The sequence below is a fragment of the Macadamia integrifolia genome, chromosome 11 (genome assembly GCF_013358625.1).
Source record: "Macadamia integrifolia cultivar HAES 741 chromosome 11, SCU_Mint_v3, whole genome shotgun sequence".
NCBI classification, from domain to species: domain Eukaryota; kingdom Viridiplantae; phylum Streptophyta; class Magnoliopsida; order Proteales; family Proteaceae; genus Macadamia; species Macadamia integrifolia.
This window is the reverse complement of record NC_056567.1, coordinates 9,327,189-9,346,667: the sequence shown is the minus strand read 5'-3', so window position 1 is coordinate 9,346,667 and position 19,479 is coordinate 9,327,189. Positions and strand designations below refer to the sequence as shown.

At 41.4% G+C, this 19,479-nt stretch overlaps 1 protein-coding gene across 1 annotated transcript; it reads right to left on the bottom strand.

Moving 5' to 3' along the window:
* Positions 1 to 945: 945 nt before the first annotated feature.
* LOC122092897 (monothiol glutaredoxin-S14, chloroplastic) lies at positions 946 to 6,680 on the bottom strand (the record flags this gene model as incomplete). Its single annotated transcript, XM_042663200.1, has 2 exons — positions 946 to 1,226; positions 6,392 to 6,680. Coding segments are annotated over 2 exons (345 nt in total), but the record flags the coding sequence as incomplete, so codon positions are not given.
* Between the last annotated feature and the right edge of the window lie 12,799 nt (positions 6,681 to 19,479).

Sequence of the window (19,479 nt, the reverse complement as noted above, 5' to 3'; positions counted from 1 at the left end):
GTTTTTCAACATTTAAGAGATAATTTCGATATTAGGAAAAAAATTTAGCTGATTTAACAGCCATTTCAAACGGTAAGGAACATAGAATCTTTGAGTTTAGGGGGAGGGGAGTAATACTTTTGAAAAAATGTAGGAAAAACTTGATATTTTGTCATAGTACACAGAAGGAGAGTGATATTTCCTCTAATAAATATAAGAAGAAATTTAAGCAATTTATATAATCATGTTGAATAATGTTTACCAAAGTTTCCTTTTTGAGTTAAAAATGTTCACTTCCCTTCTTTTTAATTCCTCTTACAATTAAACGGAGCAAAAAATGTTCCTTGAAAATGGAAAGAAAATCTACCCTTTAAAAGTGCCGGCTGTTGTGGAGTGTGTGGCTTGAAAGAAATTGAAGGGCTGCTAAGATGGCACGGCTTCTATTCATAAAAGATTTTGACTTCTGCATAGAGCGGCGAGCAAAGCTAGTAGAGATTGTTTTTAGCATGGTGTTCCAGTCTTTTTGTATAGCATCTGAATTTTTTTGGCCTGCTGTAGTTTTTTCAGGAGGCCTCATGAGAAAGGGAAAAGAAAATCAAATTACATGGCATATTAAGGTGGTCCTTGAAACAACCTGAATAAAGGCCAGCCCACCTGAAGAGGGTAGTTGTCCAGCCTGCTATTCTTGTAAATAGCCAAGTACAGGAAATTGAAAGCTTATAAAGCCACTATCCACATGCATCGGAGGATGTGCAACCATACACGAGAAATATACATATTCGGTCCTATGAAATCATTATAATGATGAATGAAAGGCAGATGCGGAGTTCTGAATGGTGGTTTCAATTACCGGGGAAGAAGGATGTATGAATGAAACATTGGTAAAACTAAAAAAATAAAATTCAGATGTTATTGATGTGATCAGATTTTCTCTAGAAATCTTATTGATGCTTGGAATACCATTAGTTATGTAAGCACCATTTGTATAGATTATTATTTCCCAATTCATTATGTTCAGCATTTAAATTTTAACAATGCAGAATTCAAGACTCAAAACCCAAATGAAGAACGACCACAAAAGAGGCTCACACAATAGAAATGCTACATTAACGCCAATAAATGGTGTCTCCTAGTAGAGTATACTTTCACAACACTGGAAAAGATCAAGCATTCTGGTTAAAAACATGTTGATCAGGAGCATATTGCCTTCTCCACTAATTCCTGCAACTGTCCGTTCTTATAAGCCTCTGTTGCAGAATAAATGCCATAATTTAGACACAGTTAAAATATTTGTAACAAATCAGAGAATAGCTCCAAGATTACATGCACAATTGCCTCATGTTGATAATTCAAAGACTTGACAAACTTGAGAAGCAACAACTGCAGAATAACATAATAACAGTCGTAGACACTGCTTGGAAGCAGGAACGAAGATTAAAAATGACAGTGAAAAAACTGGTCGTGCAGGTCATACATGTTTGTTGCCGGGCGGCAGGATCAAGTTGGTAAGGATCAATATTTCCCTTTGCTTGTCCCCTCTCCTCTGCCATTTGCAAAGGGGTCCTTGCAAAATGGGACTAACCCTAACTAGACAAGGGATGATACAGATGTTCTGATGGAATGTGGGGAAGCCAAAAGGAAATTGAATGGAACTAGCCCTAACTAGACAGGTTTTCTGACAAGCCCAAAGCGGCATAGGATAATCTGCTTAACGCGGAATCGTACCTGTTTCAGGAAGGAATGGCCTTAATAACATATATGCTAATTTCCATGTGAAATTGAATAAAGAATGGACATATGATTGGAGGGTGCACATACATTCACAGAGAGGCTCACACAAATGGCAAATCTTTTGTCGACTGGCGTTAATCCTGTTTTTCTTTAAACCAGCAAACCAACATTCTGTATGTTGCTTCAGCCACACTCAAATACATCTGAGGGAAAATGCGGCCAAGGCCAAATCCAAGGTGTTCAATTATTGTGGCTTGGTGGGTTAAGCCCTGAGCACATTGTTACTGGGGACTCGACATTTTGCCCCCTTGATGTGGGTAAATGGACTTGGAGCTAATACATAGCGACATGCTAGCTTGAAGAAAATCTAGATTACCTACTCTTGATTGATTGATTAGGCCATATTTTATACATCCATTGCCGTTTTAATTGGGTATTTTGATTCTAGATTGATGATAAAAGTGACTACATAATGTGATTTTCTCACATTTGCAGGTTACAGGGTCATGCATATAAAATATGCTAAAAGGGAGGATTTGATGCAATCTAGACACTAGTCTACCCATGGATCTACTCACATGTGATCAAGGGCAAGATGGGAAGAAGTTTCACTAAAACAATAAAGGGCAAAGGATGAATTTTATCTCAAATTAGAAGTTTGACCAAGAGATTGAGCAACAAAGAAGAATCAGCCAAGAGAGGACTTGCGCAAGTTTGAGAAGAAAAGTGTAGGGGCATGACAGTAATTTTGAAAGTTGAGTTCTCCGAAACATATTGGATATTGGGTTCATTTCATTCGTAATTAAAATGATGCATCTTTAATTCTCGGGTCATGTCAGTCCGGGGTCAGGATGGGAAGATGTAGCCAAAAATAATTTTGAGTCAAGTTGGAATTTGGGTTGATTTTCTTGGAATTTAATTTAATTCAAAAACATCCCCACGTTTCCTGTCTCCCTATTCTCTCTCCCTTTTCACATCGGAAACATCTTCTCTCCCTATTTTCTCTTTCCTTTTCTAACTCAACCACCCATCTTTTCTCTCTCCTATCCAAGTAAGGAAACCCAAACCTGCCGCCCTCCTCTCATTTTCTCCTTTTTCCTATATATACTACCCCATAGCCCCCACCACGGAATGCTAATTCTCCCGAAAAAACCTAGTGCCGAAGCCCAAATTCAGCGCCTCCTCATTCTCCTTTTCTCTTTATTTGGAATTTTTCTAGCTTAGTTTATTTTTCTGCATTAAGACAAATTGTTTAGGATCTATTTTACTTTGAGTTGAAATTGGAATTTTGAATTTATATGGTGATTTGAGCATTCATTTGGAGGTTTGAGTTGACGAGTGGATTCAAAGAGCTTGAATTTGTTAATGCGATTTTCTCTAGTAAAGTTGTTCTTTCTCCTTTTATTTTCATTGAACTCCATGTTATATCCTCTTCATCATGATTAACCAAATCACCCAACTTGGGGATTGGATGAAACCATGAGAGAAGAGTGATTTGCGGTTGATTGATACCCATTAAATTAACTTCCATTCAGCCAAAACTAAATTGCAAAGTTCTAAATCATTCATGCCATTAAAATTCATAATTGTTAACTTTCAATCTTGTCTTGCTTGTAATCTTTCATGCCATGTGAGTTGAATTACTCATAGAATATATTAGGTTTAGACCCGTATCTTCTATTGACCTAGTTCAAACATGCAATTTAGGGATTCAATTTTATGACAAGTTATCTCTAATTTCTTGGTGAATTCCAATTCCTGAGTTATTTCTCCCAATTCTTACATCATCTAATTTTATTTTAGCCTTAGTTCACATTGTTAATTTGCATGTGTGTTTATTGCTCTTGTTACTTTAATTTGTTTAGTTAAATTCCATTGGTTTTGCATGGTTGTTAGCCTAATTTAAATTAATTTGTGACAACCCCATTAGTTAGTATATTCTTCCTAGGTTAGAACTGAAATTCCCACAGAACTCACCTCCCTGTGATCTACCCGCATCTACACACGACTATGCGCTTGCGGTATTACTTTATTTCTCAATCATTGATCTCAAAGAATTTTCGAAGAATCAACTCAGTTCCTAATGCAATCTCAAGCAATTGTTGTCATTGTGGAGTTCCCTAATCAATTTATTTCAGTACATGATATATGCAATCAGGGGAAGCGTAATACAATGGTCACCTTTGACTAGGATAGAAAAGCAGTTTTCAGAGGACTCACAAATTGTGACTTTGTGGATGTAAGCCTCAAGTCAGCCCAACACAAGTATGGAGTGTCCTTATCAGCAGGAGTAACATTCAAACTGATATACCTATCACCTGTGAGGATGAGTCAAAGGTACGAGGTTTTATCCGTGTAAATACCCTTAAAGGAATAGCTAGACTGATAGATCTCAGAGTCCTGATCATAGCACCTTGTTGGGGCACACCTAAATGTGTGTGCTATACCTAAAGCATGCCAGGCCATCCATCTCTTCTCTTACATCTTTCACCAAGTCATTTTCAGTCTACCCCTTGTTCTTCTAGCTCCTCTAATATACACATACGATTGATATTTATTGCATATCTGTAATATGTATTACATACCTATACACAAGAGGTCAGCTTTGGGCTGGCAGAGCTGAAACTAATGTTGGGGGATACCCACTAACTCCATATTGGTTTCGATGACAACAAACAAATGTAATTCTCTAATAAGTATCTACTAAGTGACATGTGAAAGAAAGAACCTCGACATGACATGGACCACAAAGCAAGGTGCTGGAGTCATGAAGATCTCCTGACAACCATGAAAAACCTTAACACATCAAGAATTGGAAGATGTCAAGAGAGCAAGACAAAGAGAAGATACGAGAAGGCATGTATACAAGAAGTCAAGATTGAAAATCCAGTGTGTAGAGTCTTGAGTAGAATAAGTTGTAAAAACACCACATTGCACGCACTACACTGCATAGCACGTATGCATGATAGAGTTTGACCCTAGGTGGTGCTCATTTACAATGCCCTAAGACCCTGAGTGTGTTGGTAATGCCAAAACACAACCCTTTGCTGAAATAACAGCAAGGCTCTTACTTAAGGGTATTTTAGTCATATTAAATGACTGATACTGAAAAAATGTAGATCATTGAGTTGTGGAACCAACACAGCTTGAATCAAGTCAATTGGACCTCATATGAGAAATTTATCGCTGTTTGAATAAACACAGTCTGTTAGGCCAGAAGACAGAACCCTAGCGGTAACTACTGGTAAGAACCGGTAATTAACGGTACATTTCTGTGATCAGAAAATTCATCAGACCTAGACCAACAGAGATGAATCGGTAACAACCGACTCCTGGCGGCAACTTCCGGATGTCTTCTGATAATCTCTTCGGTTAGCCGGATGCCTACCGAATGGTCTAAGTTGTCCAATGGTCATAATTTTTGAATTCCAACGGATCTATTTCACCCAACAGTCACATGATCCTGTAACTACCGGATCCTACTAGTAGTTATCAATAGAGGAAAAATATGTCCGTTAGGCCATATTTCATTCCCAAATTTGATTATACTCCTACATAGTTTAGGACTGATAATCACCTATATAAATACCCCACTTATGACTTATTAAATTAACAATTAATTGAGCATTGATTATCATTATCAAAAGCTAAAAAGTGAGGAAAGGCATTAACACATTGAGTTCTATCATTGAGATCATTCCAAAAGCTGTAGAACTCAAGACAACTTACAAGTCTTCCATTACGATCTACATCCCTCCCTACCTACTGTACTGAAAGGGAAGAGCTAGTAAAATACCTTACAAGTTGAACTTGTAGGGAGTGGACTAGACTCAGATTGAGTCGAGCCACTATAAACATTGGTGTTGTGTGATTGTGTTCATTTTACTTATTCCGCATTTTTTAATTCACAATCACATTTGGGATTATTAATCGAAAAGGTTTAAAATTCACTAGTATAACTTATTCACCCCCATTTAGGTTATTTCAATTAATGGTACAATGCTAACCAAGCCCAGCTCTACCCCAGTCTAGCATTTCCCAGCCTTAACCCAGTCTTGGGAAAAAAAAGGGGACTGGCCTGATTTAGCCTTGCCCAAGTTACAACTCACAACCTTAGGCATGAGTGCCGCATGACTCGAAATTATACTTGCTAAAAACAACTAACTCAGCTCCTACAAAAAATCTGAGTCACTTCTAAAAGTAATAGGAGCGACACAATGGCTGCCACCGAAAGCCCATAAAACCCAAGTGCCATAGTGCACTTACAACTAATCATGAGACCAACCAGTACAAGTCTACAACACAACCAAATTTGACTGGAGCTATATTCTATACTACCTAATCTAGAAAAAACTGTTTGATCACATATTCTACTTATTAAACCTTACATGACAACTTAAAATACAATCCTAAAGATTGCAATCACAGGGCCCCACAAGGGGGAAGGGAGCTCAAATCTAGCCTGCTTCAAGTTAATTCATCTCATCTTATTATTCTTGCCTTACTTAGCTCTTGGATCCCATGAATCAAGTTACTGAGTGGTTCTTGCTGGAACCACCTTGTAGCCTAAAATGCTCTAGCGACTGTGTCTTAATGTTCATGCACTGTAATGACTAGCAACACTTGCATTGGTTATTGGTAAGTAGTGCTTGTAAAACTTGACGTGATGTAAGAAGCTTACCAACAGTAATGTCACAACCGCCAAAGAACTCTCCATCAATGTAAAGTTGAGGAAAGGTAGGCCAGCTGGAGTATTCCTTCGATGCTTGACGCAGTACCTCATTCTCTAGCATATTCAGTGTTTCAAATGGCACATTCAGGGATTTCAGTATCTGTACTACTGTATTTGAGAACCCACATTGTGGAAAGTCCTTGGTTCCCTTCATAAAGAGAACTACTTTGTGTGATTTAACAACTTTATCCAAGGTGCACTTCAGCTCAGGAGTCAATGCTGGAAGAGAACATACATATCAGTGATTCAAAAAATTGGCAAGCAAAGCAGTGATCCTCAGATAAACATAGAAAAAACATCAAAAACCCAAATATAAACTTTTGCGGAAATACAACATTTCACCACTTTAACATGCTCTATTCAATTTATTGCACATATCTTTGAGGTCGACCAGAACAATTCAGCAATCACTTTTAGCAATCACCGTCAACATCATCACTGATACTTTTTTCATTACTCATAAGAAAAAGGTTGTATTAGGTTAAAAAAACAGGAAGAATCCCATGCACATAGACTTGCAGGGTCATATAAAATTGATACAATAAAAGAAGAATAGAAGATTAAGTGAAATCATCCTCTTCTAAGTTCCCCAAAACTAACCCACTTCTGTTAGTCCTCATTGCTATTTACAAGTTGTATACATGGCCTCCATGATTCATTTGATATTTTGGGTTGGAAGCTAGGCAATTTATTGGCATCTGTACGTGGAAACTAGACCTCTCATTTTTAGGGGGAACATCCCCTGGTTGTTTCCAAGAATCCTAAGAACTTTCCCAAACAGCACATCAGCAACCGACTGGGAAGGAAATAAAACTGCCGAAAGACAAGCCTCTGAAGCCTCTCGAAATACATTCAATGGAGTGCTCAACTCTTAAAATCAGATGTCCCCCAGCATATATGTAATACCCTACTTCTTAAACCCGGTCTGATTACACACGGTTGAACCGGTTTAACCATGCAGGACCCGAACCGGAGAGAGTTAAGGCGGGTTCCTTATAGACCATGATGGCAAGGGTGACCTTAAACACAGGCTGGCCAGACAAGTCCGAGCCAGTGCCAGAGAAGACGGGAGTACCCAAGCCGTGTACATGCACATATCATAAGGCCATGCACGGATAAAGCAGGTATGTAGCCGTATCTTATGGCGCATACGTATATTACATCTTATGCCAAGAGTGAGATTCATGCCAAGGGCCGAATTCTGTCAAAATCCCACTTGTTGGCCAAGTTTTGGCCCTCAAGTGGGCGGTCACAGGTGGGCGCATCCACCCACCTGAGTGACCCACCCATGTGATTACTTAGTTATTTTAAGAAGTATATATAGCATTTATGTTTTCATTTTTCTTTTCTCATTTATGACACTCGAACGTTGGTGAGAAGAGTAAAGAGGAGAGAGAAAAGAAGGGAAAGAAGAGGAGAAGAGAAGGAAGAGAAAGAAGAGTTGGATTTCAGCAGCACCGAGGCTTGATCTTCCCATTCCGACGCCGGAAGAGTGATCTGCAGCACTAGATCTACGTTTAGAGGTGAGCAAAGGCTAGGTTCCTTAAACCTTCACCATACCCAGGTAAAACCCTTGATTTGGGCAGGGTTTCTTGAGGTCTTGTAAATCCCCATTGAGATGATGAATCTAAGGTTTAATAGATGATCTATGTGTTGATTTTGAAGGATCTTAAATCTAACCTAGATCTAGGTTAGAACCACCTTATGAGACCTTGAATGTGTGGAGAATGAGTTTGGAAGAGCCCCATTTGCTTCCCCAAAGGTTGAATGAANATGAAATCTCATGAGCCATATAAATGTTATCCAAGATAGCACGATAAGGGACAAAGGTATTACAATATTTCTATGTGGGCTTGTATTAATTAGGTTTTTGTGGTTTAATAAAATTAAGCTAATTATTTGGTCTAATTAAGTAAGACATACGAGATTTAATTAGTTTAACATAGGCCGGTTAATGTGAGCTTTAGTTAACCATTGGACTTGTGATGAGTGGGTCTATTGGGAAACTTTATAAATGGAGAGCTAGGCCCTTCCCTAACCCTAATCTTATTCACAATGTGCATTCTAGAAAGAGAGGGAGAAAGAGAGGGAGAAAGAGATAGTATTTCTTGTGGCTTCCTCCCATGTGTATTCAGGTTCCTCCCATGTGCATTCAGGTCCATCATCTAGCCAATGATCATATATAGGGGAATAGAGGAGAAGTGCCTTGCTACATGGATTAGAAGGTTTTTTGCTGTGCTTTGCTTTACTATGGATCACAAACAATGTACGCTTTTATTGTTTAGTTTCTGTTCTTTGTTTTTAGTGTTCTTAATCTATCTATAGTGATCTATTGGGTCTAAGGATTATATCCTACTAGAGATTTTAATCCTACTAAAGGCACTTTTGTGAGGATTAACCAATTAATGAAGGCTTAAGCCTTTTAATCGTCATTTTTTCTAATCTTAAGTTATACATGTGACCGAGCAAAGGCTAATTAATAGATCTAAAGTGACTCATCTTGCAGGTGGGATTGTATATGAAATAAAGTAATAGTAGATTTACTAAATTCCCTAACCATATAACCACTAGTAAATAACCTTTGAACTGCACCAATAATAATAGAAGCAACCACATCTCAATTTTTTACCAAAAAAAAAAAAAAACACATTTCAATTAGACTGAAAAAATCACCCAGGAAGGCCATCTAAACCTAGAGCTTTATAGGCCTATATTTGGAAGAATGCCTGTTTAATTCCAAGAGGCTTAAATGATTTACACAAAAAAAAATCATCTTACTCACTTGAAATTCTAGGGGAGAATCTATAAATGGATTGATGCCAACTAGATTAGAAGAAAAAATAATAATATATTAAAATAAGAGAGTATATGAGTGATACGCTCAAATTAGCCACCCAGTAGGGTGTGGACACATGGCACACAACTATAAGGATAACTCAGAATATCACGTATAACGGCAACTCCGGATATCAGGAAAGGGAGGAGACTTGAGTACTTTTCAAGTGGTAGAGACATACTAGACTCGAACTACTTGAAGAGGAGGAGATACCCAAAAAGGGAAGATTCCCCGCAGAGGTAGGGAGACATAAAGGATAGAGTCCTCCATAATCGCCCCTAAGTTCGTAAAAGGGGAGCAAGATGTATCCGAGTAGGACTCAACAAAGAGGTAATCCTATAAGAAGGAATCCAGAAGACAGAGCGAGGTAAGTCAATACGTTCACACCATTACACTTCTAAAAAACTATTGTGCGAGTCTTTAACTTAGGCGTCAGAGGACTAATCCTGAAGCCACCTCTGGGCCTCTGCCTTCAGTGCTTGTGCAGGACCAACCCTCAACCTTCCACTGATTCTCGACAGCAACAGATTGGCGCCGTCCATGGGAATGATAGAGAAATGGTGGGGAAAATCTACAATTGTAAGAAAACAAAAGCAACGCTGAGTAGAAATATGAATGCAAGGGAGCCTTCGGAACCTCTACCACCCTCAATGAACACTGGTGAAGAATGAAGGAACAACGATCAAGAAGGTCCTACACGGGATCAACGTTCGATCAAAAATTTGATGCGTAGGGGTAGCAATCCCCCGTCTCCTCCTAGGGTGCAAGAATATGTGACCAAGGAGCAGTTTGACGCCCTCCAAGAGAAGTGTGACCAAATGGCCGAAACGATGAAAGAATTTTCCAAGGCTATCACCCAGAGGTCAGTAAAAGATTTCAATGTTCAAACGGAACGATTTCGGGATGAAGACCGTAGCAGTTCGGGGTCGGTAAGATTTGGTCAAAATCCTCAAAATTATGCGTTAAGGGAAAGCACTACACCCAAAGAGAGGGCACGACACACTGCAGGAGTAAGGTATAAAGAACCACGTTAAGCAGACAGTCAGAGATTTGAAGACCAAGGGTTGAAACAGATGATCCTTGACTTGAAGGACGAAATCCGAAAAGTAGCAGACAACCAGAAAGGCATGTGGGAGCCAGACCTCACTAATGACACGGCTTTAACTGATAAAGTCAAGAGGGATCCTCTCCCAATCAGATTTTTCCTACCCAAGTATGACACTTACGATGGGATAGGAGATCCAGTCGATCATCTAGAGGGGTTCAAGGTTGCAATGCAGTTCCATCGGGTGTCAAAAAGCATTATGTGTCGGGCACTCCCCTTAACCTTCAGAGCTGCTGTGAGATTGTGGTACAACAGTTTGCCACAGAAATTAATTCATAGGTTCAGTGAACTGAGCCATATCTTAGTGAAGGGATTCTCCAGTAGCCAACCCCTTCAAAAGACAACATTGAACTTGACCAACGTCAAATAGTATGAGGGAGAATCACTACGTGATTACATGAAATGCTTCCAGCAGGAGAAGATTACGATCAGAGGCTTAGACCCAAAGGAAGAGTTCATAGCCCTTTTAGGAGGTGTCAAAGACAAGGAACTAAAAAGATCTTTGGCGAAGCGTGCACCAAGAAATCTAGCTGAGCTGAAGGCCCGATGTAATAAATACATACAGATGGAAGAAACCTTGCAGGTCGATGAAGAAACCAAATGGCAGGCAGGAAAGAAAAGGACCTCAAGAGAGGAGAAAAAGTCTTTCGAGGGAAAGAGACGAAGGTCGGAACGTCATCAGGCACCCAGCCCGCCTAGGAAATTTGAAAGGTGCGCACCCCTCAACCGAGGGAGAACTAATGTATTGATGCAGATAAAAGACTCCTCAGATGCCCAAGCCCTAAAGTGGCCAAGAAAGATGGGGCAACACCCCGAAAGGCGCAACATGGACAAATATTGCCACTTCCACAGGGATCATGGTGACAACACTGAAGAATGCTGGCACTTGAAGGGAGAAATAGAAAGTATGATCCGAAGAGGGTACTTGGGCATGTTTGTGGACTGCGAAAAGAAAGACACTCAAGATGGCAATGATCGGCGGGACAACCACCAGAGAGACAGAAGGGGTCATCGAGAAATGAGGGGACTAGCTCGTAGAGACAATCAGGAACGACGAAGGGATCAGACACCTGAAGAAACTAACCCTTGCCCCCCAAGTTGACCAGAAAAGCCCTAACAGGGTCATAGCCACTCTTAGCAGAGGATTGGCCACGGGAGAAAGGTTTATTTTGGCCAGAAAGGCCAAGGCCTATGGTTAAATAAGAAGGCAAATATGGGGACAACGATCTTCTTTTCGAATGACGATCTAGAAGGAGTTCAAATGCCTCATGTCGATGCTCTGGTGATCACCATGACCTAGCCGATTGTAGGGTGGGTAAAGAAGATCATAGTGGATAACGGCAGCTCAGCTAATATCCTGTTCCTTGAAGCTTTCCAAAAGATGGGCCTGAACTAAGAAAAGCTGAAGAGGGTCTAGCATCCATTACAGCGATTCTCAGGAGCCTCGATAAAATTTGAGTGTCCAATTGAATTACCAGTGAGACCTAGCACTGAAGATCACCAAGTCACAGTGAAATTTCCTTGTGGTCGACATTACTTCTACGTACAACACTATATTGGGAAGAGTTGGCTTGAACCTGCTAAAAGCCATCATCTCCACACCGCATCTCAAGATGAAATTCCCCATGGAAAATGGAATCAGGGAATACCAAGGTGATTAGGAAAAGTCTCAAAAATGCTATGCCACTACCCTATGGGGAAAAGAAAAGGTAGGCGAAGAACTTCCAATAGAAGACCTGTGCGACGACAACAGTCATCAAAGAGGGGAACCGGATGAGGACCTAATCCAAGTTGACATGGAGGAAGGAGACAGCACTCGTGAATTCCAAGAGTGAGCATTAATTTGAGGTAGCAATGGGAAAAGATCATCTCATTCCTTAAAGGTAATTCTAACGTCTTCGCCTGGTTGGTCTCGGACTTTCTCGGGATAGCTCAGGAAGTGATTAAGCATCAACTGAGTGTTGATTCGACAAAGAAGCCAGTACAGAAGAAGAAGAGAACCTTCGCCCCTAAGAGGCAACAAAAGATAGATGAAGAAGTAAAGAAATAGCTAAAGGCTAAGTTCATCTGGGAGATCCGATACCCCGAATGGATATCCAATGTAGTAATAATTACAAAAGCAAACAAGAACTGGAGAATATGCATTGACTTCACGGACTTAAACAAGGCCTACCAGAAGGACAGCTACCTCCTTCCGAAGATAGACCTTCTCATTGATGCCATTTCAGGGCATGAGGCATTAAGCTTCATGGATGCATACTCAGAGTACAATCAAATCAAGGTGTGTGAAACTGATGTCCTGAAGACATCCTTCATAACTGATGGAGGACTGTACTACTATAAAGTAATGCCCTTTGGGCTAAAAAACGCGGGAGCCACCTATCAAAGGTTAGTGAACAAATTCTTTAAGGAAATGATCAGTAAGACTATGGAAATGTATGTGGACGACATGCTCGTGAAAATCTTGAAGGTGGAACATCATATCTGGGACCTAGAGCGAGCATTCCAAGTACTGAGGGAATACGACATGAAGCTGAACCAACGAAGTGCACATTCGGAGTAACGTCAGGAACGTTTCTCTTCTTCATTGTCTCGGAAAGGGGGATTGAAGCTAACCCGATGAAAAATCAGGCCATCTGAGAGATGAAGTCCCCGTAGAGCATGAAGCAAGTCCATGAGCTAACGGGAAGAATTGTCGCCTTAGATCAGTTTATGTCTCGTTCGGCTGACAAGTGTCTCCTTTTTTTCAAAGCCTTGAAAGGATCTAAAAATTTTGAGTGGACTGATGAGTGCGAAACATCGTTCGAACACTTGAAGGAATACTTAATGACACCCCCGCTGTTGACAAAGCCAAACATCGGAGACATTTTGTAACTATACCTAGTTGTATCGACCGTAGCAATAAGTGCAGTGCTATTGAACGGAGAGGATAGACAGCAGTGATTGATACACTATGTCAGCCAAACCTTACTTGATGCAGAAACAAGATACAAGATGATGGAGAAAGTGGCATACGCACTTGTGATCGCGATGAGGAAATTAAGACCCTATTTCCAGTCACACACGATATATGTACTCACGGACCAGCCCCTAAAGAAAATACTGCAGAAGCCAGCTATATCTGGAAGATTAGTGAATCGGGCCATAGAGTTGGGAGAATTTGACATCCAATACAAACCAATGACTACGATCAAAGCATAGGCCCTGGCCGACTTCATCGCCAAGACTACACTCCTAGATGAAGCACAAGAGCTTGCCGAGGCTCTAAAAGATGAAACTTGGACACTGTATGTGGATCGAGCATCCAGCAGGATGGGAAGTGGAATAGGCATCATACTTATCAGTGCCAAGGGATTCAAGATCGAATATGCCCTGTAATTCAGCTTCAGAGCCTCCAACAATGAAGCAGAGTATGAAGCATTGATTGCCGAAATTAATCTAGCACACGCTCTAATGGTGCTGAAGCTAGTAGTGCACAATGACTCGCAACTTATGGTTCAACAAGTAAACAACGACTACAGAGCAAAGGAACACAGAATGGCAGAATACTTGGAAAAGGTGCAGGAAAATGTGCAAACCTTCAAAGACTTCGAGGTGAAACAATTATTTCCTACATGTCGCAACTAGCAACATCAGACTTCACGGAACTAGGGTGATCAATATATTTTGATCTATTACCTCAGCCAAGCACCAAGAGTTCCCAAGAATTATTACCCATTGATGGAGATGGCCCCAGCTGGAGTGCTCCCAGAGGACGGAACAAGGCAAGGAAGGTACATAGAAGGTCAGCATGGTCCTGCTGAAGGATGAGGCATTGTACAAAATAGGGTTCACCACTCCATATCTCAAATGTAAGAACCCTATCGATGCCGAATATGATCTCAAAGAGGTACACAAAGGAATATGCGGACAACATTTATGGACCCGAGCCTTGGCCAGTAAAGTGTTGCGGCAAGGCCTGTTCTGGCCAACCATGAGGAAGGATGCTGAAGAATTTGTCAGAAAATGCCTAAAGTGCTAAATGTTCGCCCCAGTTTCTAGACAGCATGCCACAGAATTAACCTCCCTATCCAATCTGATACCCTTCGCCATGTGGAGAATAGACATCCTAGGACCTTTCCCATTAGCAACAAGGCAAAGGAAGTTTGTGGTGGTGACAGTTTACTACTTCACTAAATGAGCAGAAGCCGAGACAACAACCACCATAACAGAGAAGAACATACGAGATTTCTTTGAAAGAGCGGTGGTTTATCGCTTTGGGATCCCCAGAGTGGTAGTGAAAGACAATGGAACCCAGTTTGCCAATCCAACCTTTGGGTCATTTTGTGAAGCCCTCAACATTGAGCATAGAAAGACATTCGTCAGCTACCCCCAACCAACAGATTGACAAAAGTAACAAACTGTACACTACGACAGGGAATAAAAAAGATGCTAAATGATGCAAATGGTCTATGGGCAGACAAACTACACCGCATCCTCTGGGCCTACCGAACAACTGAAAGGTTGGCCAGTGGTGAAACACCATTCAACTTGACCTACAACACAGAAGTTGTACTCCCGATCGAAATTGGTGTTATGACCTATAGAGTCTAGTATTACGACAAAAGCAAAAATGATGAAGGACTTCGGGCCAATCTAGATCTCCTATACAAAGTACAAGAAAACTCATAGAAAAGAATTACAGCTTACCAATATAAGGTAGCAAGGCACTACAATTCCAAAATACGAAGAAACGAATTCAGAGTCGGAGATCTTGTCCTACGAAGAATAGAAGTGTCAGACCCAAGGCATTAGGGAAAGTTAGCACCCAATTGGGAAGGACCCTACAAAGTCACTAGGATAATATGATCAAGCTCCTATCACCTGGAGACTACGAGGGGAGAAAGGGTACCCCGATCAGGGAACTCAAAGAATCTGAGAAAGTTCTACCAGTAGTAGTAGTACACATGCATGTTTAGTTTCAACCATTCCTTTTTACAATTTTCTTTGAATTTTTTAGCACTTACCAATTTCACTTCCAATTTGTAGTTTCAAATTTTCTTAAAAAGCTGGTTCACGGAAGATTGATTGGTCTTAGTTAATTACATAATACCACCCTCAATTGGGGGCTTAGGCCAAGGGTAAGCAGACTTGACCAAGTGGTCTACCCCCGGTTGGGGACTCAGGCCAAGGCCGAGCATGTCACGCCCCGTTCATATAGAACCAGACCGGTGACATGGTTAACTCCGGTTAACCCAAACCTGCCAGGATCATCTGATATAGTATCCAACCACAGCATACACACAACTAAGATAATGTTCAACAGTTCAGCGGAAGACTTAATTTACCTGTAAATATCCCCAATATACTTGATACCCAAATTGTAGTACATAGATAAATACATGTGGGCCCGCAGGCATGATATTTACACAAAAATAATATCAATTCACGTAGCAAGTACACAAAAGGGATCATCAAAAGAATAAAAAAGTAACCATGTATGGAGTCACTACTGTGGTCCCACAGCACAGCCTTCGCATGTGCAATCCGTGTCGTGCTCATAGTCCTCAGGGACCCACCAATCCTCTTCGGGGAATTCAACTGTGGGGCCCGACCCTTGATCCCCAAGCTGATGACCTGTAAAATCATCTAAAAGAGGTGTACACGTGGGATGAGTTCACTAGCTCAGTAAGTGAAAAGGAGGACCACACAACAATCACAACCATATGCATTATATGCTATGCAATTCATTTTTCATCACATCTACCTAAACAACATTACTAAGTCTTTGGTTTAGTGCTACGACAACCACAGTGCGCGTATACTCCGGGTACGAGCCGCGAACTCCATCCCACGATACACCCATAGAGCTGTCGGAGAAGGCCCACCTTGAGTACTCAAAAAAGTAAAGCATGCGGACCACCAGCTCTCAATATAAAAGTAAATGACAAAAAATAAAGGTGCTGACTCTAGCAATTTAAAAGCAGTACGATTGGCCCTCTTGAATATACCACCGAGGTTACCAACTGTCCTAATGACCAGTCGGGCGTATGTCTAACCACCACAGTGACCCTACAACCGCGACCATTGCTTCCCCCCCAAATGGTAACCCAACACCTCAACCCCTGTTGGGAAGGGTCGTACCACGGGAAGATGATAATCCTAAACCGCATGCTCCTATATGACATAGTATGATTGCATAGTGCCACCACGTCCCATTCCACGGGCCACCAATGCACTTGTTTCCAAGCTGACTACGGCATCTAGTCTATTAATGCATTATGCACAATGATGTCATCATTCATCACATAATCACATCATCATTTGACATTGAGAAAATAAACATAACACGCATGTCATAATAATATGAGGATGGCTAAGCTACATATAATTTGCATGATGACATGGCTAGTCAAAATTCAATTTAATGAATGCCAAACAAGCCTTAAAATAAGGCCAAACATCCTCTCCCCACTTACTTGTAGTGTACAAAGATTCATGCCCGGTACGGGTGAGATTCGGTGCGAGAAGCATAAATTTTGGTGAACCTATCACAAGTGAATGGGGTTAGCATTTTACCACTTTGGGGTCAAAACTAACAAGATTTGATGACAAAATCATGTTTAGAATCCTAAAAGAAGGCCGCACGTCCGTTTTGGGTCCATTCAGACGAAAAAATCACGTTGGGAGCCTCTCGGGTGGGTCGGGCAGCCCACCTGTCACAGCCCATCGGTCATCACAGGTGGGCGGGTCGACCCATCGGTCCTGAGCCACCGGTCATGACCGACGGGTAGGTTGGCCCGCTGGTCGGCCAGTCAGTAGGGGCCCACCGGTGGAGGGCGAGGGCCTGCTAGGATCAGCAGGCAGGTTGGCCAGCCGGTCGGCCCGCCAGTTGGCCCCGAGGGCCTGCCCTCTCAGGCGGGTGCCCTCAGACGGGCCGTTTGGCCCACCGGTCTCGGCCCACAGGTCTCGGCGAAAAAATGCCATTTTTCCTAAAACCTTCCCCAACCTTTAGGGAAACAAATGGGGCTTTTCCAAACCCATCTTCCACACATTTAAGGTCGCATAAAATGATTTTAACCTAGATCCATGTTAAATTTAAGGAATGGAAGCCATCTTACCTTCTTTGCTCAAGAACTCTTTCAAAAACCCCAAAATCACTTCAAATCACCAATGCTTCTCCAACCTTGAAAACACTTCTTCAAATCCTTCAAAATCAACACATAGACCATCTATTAAACCTTAGATTTATCATCTCAAGGGAGATTTACAAGACCTCAAGAAACACTACCCAATCAAGGGTTTTACTTGGGTATGGTGAAAGTTTAAAGAATATAGCCTCCGCTCACCTCTAAACATAGATCTCGTGTTGGAGATCACTCTTCCGGCGTCAGAATGGGAAGATCAAACCTTGGTGCCACATAAATCCATTTCTTCTTCCTTTTCCTTCCCCTTTCTTCTTCTTCGTTCTCTTTTCTCCCTTCTCTTCTCTCTCCTCTTAAATCTTCTCACCAACTTTCCGTGTAATAAATGAGATATGGAAAAACACAATTAATGCTATTTATACTTTCTTAAAATCCCTAGTAGCACATGGGTGGGTCACTCAGGTGGGCGGATGCGCCCACCTATGACCGCCCACCTGAGGTCCGAAAATTGGCCAACAAGTGGGATTTTAGTGGAATTCGACTCTCGGTATGAATCTCACTCTCGGCACAAGATATAATATATGTATGTACTTTAGGATATGGCTACATACCAGCTTTATCGGTACATGGCCTTATGATATGTGTATGTACATGGCTTGGGTACACCCATCTCCTCTAGCACTGACTCAGACTTGTCTGGCTAACTGGTGTTCAAAGTCACCCTTGCCATCATGGTCCATAAGGAAGCTGCCTTAACCCTCCCCGGTTCGGGTCCTGCATGGTTAAACCGGGTCAATCGTGTAATTAGATCGGGTTTAAAAAGTAGGGTATCACATTTACCCCCACCCTTTATGAAAATTTCATCCTCGTAATTGGCATACCTGGTTGTTCAAAAAGATGAGGGTACTTGGCTTGGATTTCATCCTCTTTCTCCCAAGATGCTTCTTCAAGTGAATGATTAGCCCATCGCACCTTTACGAAGGAAATGGAGCGGTTGCGAAGGGTTTTCACCTTTCGGTCCAAGATTTTAGCTGGCTGCTCTGTATAGGTCATATCCGCTTCTAGATATTCTGGTTCCATGGGTAATACATGAGATGGATCATGAACATATTGCTTCAGTATGGATACATGAAATACGTTATGGACATTCCCGAGTGAAGGTGGCAGAGCAAGCATGTAGGCTACTGAGCCAACCCGAGCTAAGATCTCAAATGGGCCAATGTATCTCGGGCTCAGCTTCCCCTTTCTATGAAATCCTGGCAACCCTTTAGTAGGAGAGATCTTGAGAAACACCTTTTCTCCTGGCTGAAATTCAATGTTTTTCCTGTGGTTGTTTGCATAGCTCTTTTGACGAGACTGAGCTGCTTTAATCCGTTCCCGAATAACATCGACCTTGTCACAAGTCATCTGTATCATTTCAGGTCCTAACATTCGGCGTTCGCCTACCTCATTCCAATACAGAGGAGTTTTGCACTTCCTACCATATAACGCCTCATATGGAGCCATCCCAATTGTAGCTTGGTAACTGTTGTTATAAGAAAACTCCATAAGGGGTATATATTCTTCTCAACTACTACACATTTCCATTGCACATGCCCTGAGCATGTCTTCTAATATCTGTATGATTTGCTCCGACTGACCATCAGTCTGTGTGTCACACCCCGTTCACCCTGAACCGGAGCGGTGACCGAGTTAACACCGGTTAACCCAAACCTGCCAGGATCATCAGATACTGTATTCCACCACAGCATACACACACTAACATCAATTCATCATATCAGCGGAAGACTAAGTTTTACCTGTAAATAATTCCCATATACTTGATACCCAAATGGTGATACAATAATTATATACATTTGGGCCCGAAGGCATGATATATACACAAAAAGAATAAAGTTCAAATATCAAATATATACAGGAAATCATCAAAATCATCAGAGTACACAGCTCGGCTCGGTATCAAGGCTGGAGC